We start from the raw sequence: 5,564 nt of genomic DNA, 5'->3' as shown, positions 1-5,564 counted from the left end.
CTCTACTGGTATGCACATGGACATGAGGCACAAACCAGGACTGTACTCACAGTGCAGACTCTGAATGGGAGTGGCACTGGCGAGGGAAGTGAGGGCAAAACTACCTGTGGGCAGCACGATTTCAGACTCAGCTGCTTCTCGCCATGGCTTCTACAGACCCAAATGTCAAGGGGAGGGGACAGCAAAACCGAAGTCACCTCTCTCTCTGCTTCAGCGTCCTTGTGTGGACTCTGAAGACCAGCAGACCTCGGCTGAGGTCCTGCCTCTGCCACTTCCTGCTGTGTGACTTCAGGGGAATTCCCTTAATTCTCAGGATTTCAGCTTCCCCTCTGAAAAAATGGAGCTGATTGTAAGCCCTCCCAGGATTGCCATGTTATAGGAAATAAGGCACACGTGCCAATGTTACCTGGCACGTAGCAAATACTGAAACAATTCTAGCTGTTACTATTATTATTTTTACAATTTCCATTTTTATTATTGTCGTTACTATTAGCAACTGCTCTAAGGACCCCTCTGGCTCTGATAGTCTCTGATTCGAGAGTTGACCTTTTACCAGCCACACGTCTGAAAGAAAAGAAACTGTCCCCAGGAAAGCAGCCGAAGGTCACAGAGGCAGCAAACCGTACTTGGATATCGCTCACCAAGTGAAACCTCAGCTCAGATCTCCTGTTCCAAGGTCTGCTTTACATCTGCCAACAACAGCCTTTATTTAAATCCCATGGTGACAAGACCCGTCATCGCTTGTTATTTAAACTGACCTCCCATAATCCCTTGGACTTAAAACTGCTAACAGTTAAGTATAACTGTTCTGGCTTGCTCTGAGCATTACTCACATTCACATACAAAAGATCCAGCAGTCCAACTAACCACACTGTTATACCTGTAACCTTGTTTCAGGCCAGCTCCTGACACCTTCTCCAGCAGGTGAGGCATCACCTTCCCCACAATTGCCATTTTAACACTTAATAACCAATGTCAGGGAGAGAAGGGGCCTCCCAGAGTGCCTTGCATAAGTGGGGCCTCGCATAAAACCAAGGGCCTTGGCAGTGCACAGATGCCATTGGAATCCCAGCTTTACTACACTTATTGGCTGTGTGTCGTTGGGCAAGTTAATTAGTCTCTCTGTGCAGGTTTCCTCCTACGTAAAATGGGATTATAACAGTACCTATCTTATGGGGCTTTTGGGAGGATTAGCACAGACCCTGTCATACAGTGAACACTCAACAAATGTTAGCTGCAATTATTATTATGATGATTACTATAACAATTGTGAATTGGCTATGGAAGTGTGGGTAAAGGACCTATGGTTTCCTGGCAGGAGGACTGACAAAGGCTTCATGGAGAAGGTGATACCTGAGTGGGAGCTGGAAGGATGGGTAGGATTTCCACAAGCAGACATGTGATGGTGCAGGAGCTTCAGTTTCCTCTTGTAAATTCAGGTCAGCCTCATAACCACCTTATAGGATGGATTTAAAACTCACCTACAGAGGAGTTACATGGCTTTCCCCCAAGTTATAAATGCTGCAAAGTGATCGGGCTGGAATTGGAAGCCAGGTCTCTCAGATTCTGAAGGCCATGCTCTTAAAACCCTGCTGTATCTCTATTTTTGCACCTAATTCTGTCCTGAATGATAGGTCCTTGTGGAAATAGCTTCCCCCACCTTCCTCACTGACTGTAAGCTCCTTCAGGGAAGCGATATCTCAATTATCTATATAGCTCCCACCCAAGCCAGCACAGGCATTGAGACGGACACACACACACACACACACACACACACGTACTCAGTTGAAATGACTATTTGCTAAATAGAAGAAATGGAGGCCTGACTCTTCTGGGCTGAGGCAAAGCCGCCAGTGTCAGGGACCTGCTGCCATGCTGCCTCCTGGGCAGCTCAGCCTGTTGGCCTCTCTTTCCCAGACCACCCTTCCCCAACAACTGGAATCCATTCCCTGTTGGGAAGTTTAGAGGGCAGGGCTGCAACTCAAGACAAACTGCTTGCCCCTAACTTCATCCCACTGATCAAGCTGGAATTGGGACTTCTTAATGTTTTCCTTGCCCCAAAAGGTAAGAGACGATTTGGGGGCAGCCTGCCCAGCCCACATGACCACTTTTCTCTGAGAGCTGCCCACAGTGGTGGAGCCCCCAGAAACTACGTTTGCTGGGTGACCCCACCCCTCTGGCCACCACAGATTGGGCCAATGTAGACACCTGATCCAAGCTGGGCCAATCAGATCTTCCCTCTTTTGAAGGTAGATGTAAGAATGCTAGCGCTTTCCAAGCCCCACTGCCCTTCCTGCTCTTGGGTTCCATGAGCTAACCTGTAACCTTATAATAATTTCCCCTTTTGCCTTAGCTTTTCTGAAATGGATTTTTATTCCTTGCAACCAAAATAGCCTTGATAAAATCAAAGAGGAAGGATTCAGCTTCCCCTTAAAACCCTGTCCTCTACCCCCAAGCAGAATTAACTACCCTTCCTTTGTTCTGTGCACCTTAATGTTCCTCTTTGTAACCACAGAGGCATTTCTGAATCAAGCACCTCTTGCATGCCTCGACTGGGCGTGGTACTTCTTCACTGATCCACACAGCAATGGAGCGATGAGGGGTGGAGGGGGTATTAGTACCACCCTTCTACCCACAGCAGAAGATCTGATGGGTTAAGCCACATGTCCAAGGTCACTTAGCTAGGAAGGAGCAGAGTAGAGACTTGAACCCAGGTCTTCTTCCCATCATCCCATCTGGCACTTTGGTTAGCCTTTAACCCTTTATTCGTATTTCTCACCTCAAATTCTTAAGCTCTTTGGTAGGGTCATCATGACTTTGTCTTTGCTCTGGCACAAAGATATTTCTATAATAAGTAACTGAATTAATTTGTGATTTAAATGGAGACTTATTAGAAATCTCATCAGGGAGAGTGTTCTGTGTTTTCTTAGAGTCTGCATGTCTATTTGGCATCCATTCATTACAGGGCCAATTATATCAACATTAATGATATTTTCTTATTTTCTGTATTCTTTTTATTCTTTATTTTTAAAAAAATTTTATTGGGGAATTGGAGAAGGGGAACAGCCAAGTTGCTGTCCTTCAATCTTAGTTGTGGAGAACACAACTAGCTCAGCTCCAAGTCCAATTGCCATCCAGCTGCGCCGGCAGCTTGTGGCAGCTCAGCTAAAGATGCCGTGTCCAATCTTAGTTGCGGGTGGGTGTAGCCTATCATTCCATGTGGGGGTTGAACCAGAAACCTTGTTGCTAAGAGCGCACCGCTCCAACTGCTGAGCCATCCAGCCGCCCGGCGGCAGCTCAGGGCAGCTCAGCTCGGGTGCAGCTCACTGGCCCATGTGGGAATCGAACCGGCGACCCTGTTGCTCAGAGCTTGCACTCTTAACCAACTGAGCCACTCAGCCGGCCCTATTTTCTGTATTCTTGATGCTCTAGCATTTGTGGCCTTGCTCACTAGGGACAGGCTGCTTCTCATAGGCCTCGTCCATTCTTAGCATAGCAAAGGAGCATGCACTCTGGGATGTTCACTGCAGCACTATTTAGAAGTAACCTGAACATCCAATAATAAATTTGTCCAGCAAATTTTGATACAGAAGCTCAACAGATGGTTGGGCAATCATTCAAAAAGCATGCTTTCGGTCACTACTCAGTGACATGAGGGAATATTCCACAAACAAGGTTAAGTGAAACAACCTAAGATACAAAACTTTTTATACAATTGAGTCCCAATTTGTAATACCAGAAAAAGACAGGGAGGAAATACACTGAAATACGGACTAAGGTTGTCTACAAATAATAGGTGATTTAAAAAGAAATTTAAAAAAATCAAATCTTCTAAGTGGTACCGTATCCCTTTAAAAATATTTCTCCCCCTCCCAATTTTTATGTATTTGACTGAGTGTTGCTTTTCTTTTGATTACACATTCTCCTGTATGTGTGAAGGGTCTGCCTGTTTCTGCCAGTGATAGGCGTGTGGATCCTGGACACACATCTGTTAGCTGATGGTGTACTGTGTTACTTTTTTGTTAGAAAAATACAAAATTCCAAAACAAAACAAAAAAATAAATAAATAAAAGCTCTTGCCTTGTAGGAGAAGGAAGCCTCGCTCACGGAGTTGGCGCTGCTTGTGGGCGGGAGCTGCTGCAGCTGCAGGGCCACGCTGTGGGCTCCGTCCATGGCGGTCTAGTGGCACATCCCGGCGAGCCTGGCTCAGAAGCTGGAGTTGCTGTTAAGCGGGACGGAAGCTGGAAGCCATGTTCCCCAGTGGTGTTCACCTCCTTCCACCTGCATCACTGTCTCACGCCGAAAGAGTACTTCAAGGCTCTTTTGGCTGATTTACAGACTTTTCCTCATCTTCACTCAGAGAAGTGCCAGTTTCTAGGTCTCTCCCAAGCAGACAGCCAGGAATGCTTTGCCTGATTTTGGCAGTGCTCTAGGACGGGTAGGGAAGAACATTAAAAATGCATGTACAATGAAATATTGAACCCAGCTTTGTTACCTGAGAAGAGAATACTATTAGACAAAGCACAGACTGCCATGAGAAGTGAGGCCGTTAAAAAAAATGATATCATACCTTTAGCCCCCTTAATAAGGAACTTGGCTCAACTACCTCAAAACCTTTTTCCTTGGCTCTTAAAAATTCCTTTTCCTTTACCCCTCTGCTTTCTTCCTCCCATCATATCTAATTTAAGTCCTACCTTTTCCATAGGCTCCTCTACATAGTAGCATATTGCCTATGTCTACTTTTCCAGGCCTCAAAAACAAAAGCAAAAAACCCCCAACAAATCCCACTGCCATGAAAAGGGAACCAGCTGAGTTCTGACTTAGAATAGAAAGAATGAGGAGATAAGTTATATCCATGGAAGATGGAAGAATTGGGCTGCTACTGAGGATCAGCAAGGTCACATTGGACTGGGAAGTGGACGACCTATGTGACCAGATCACTTTGCCTCAGTTGCCTCATCTGTAAAGTGGGGATAATAATATGACCTCCAGTAAAACCAGCAATGACGGTAACTCCTGTTAACTTCATTAGGCTGATATTTTCAGTGAGTCTCAAATTTTTCTACCAAATAAAGAAGAGGAAGTATGCCCCTCATGTTCTGGGAGGCATGGCCTAACCACCCTACCACAAATGCTAAGGGTTTCTTTATATTAAAAAAAAAAAAGAATTTGGATTCTACTGCAAAGTCTATGTTTTAATATAAAAATACTGTAGGGCTGGCCGAGTGGCTCAGTTGGTTAAGAGCTCGCTCAAGAGTGCGAGCTCTGAGCAACAGCGGTTCAATGCCTGGCCCAAGCTGAGCTGCTGCTGAGCTGCCAACAGGTGGCAGGATGGCTCAGCTGAAAGAAAAAAAAAACCCCAAAATACTTTAAGTTGCTTTTGATCTGTCATGTGCTACTGGTTTTACCTTGGGCAAGTCATTTAATTTTTCAGCCAGTTTCTTCTGTTGTAAAATACAGATAATAACTTTCCTACTCCACAGGGTTATGGTGACAAATTGCTGAAATCATGAATGTAAAAATGCATGCACAGTGAATGGCCAATGAATGCTAGCTATTAGTAG

General features: G+C 45.3%; 1 protein-coding gene across 2 annotated transcripts in view; it reads right to left on the bottom strand.

Annotated features, from left to right (window-relative positions):
• Positions 1–5,564, bottom strand: part of NIPAL3 (NIPA like domain containing 3) — a 69,485-nt gene that overhangs the window by 48,654 nt on the left and 15,267 nt on the right. For both annotated transcript variants that reach the window (XM_019650149.1, XM_019650148.1), the window contains exon 2: positions 4,081–4,429. In XM_019650149.1, the coding sequence (XP_019505694.1) occupies positions 4,081–4,173 (93 nt within the window). In that variant the 5' untranslated portion in view covers positions 4,174–4,429. The remainder of the gene's footprint in view (positions 1–4,080; positions 4,430–5,564) is intronic.

The sequence above is a fragment of the Hipposideros armiger genome, unplaced genomic scaffold, assembly GCF_001890085.2.
Source record: "Hipposideros armiger isolate ML-2016 unplaced genomic scaffold, ASM189008v1 scaffold_138, whole genome shotgun sequence".
Taxonomy (NCBI): Eukaryota; Metazoa; Chordata; class Mammalia; order Chiroptera; family Hipposideridae; genus Hipposideros; species Hipposideros armiger.
This window is presented reverse-complemented; position numbering and strand designations above follow the sequence as displayed.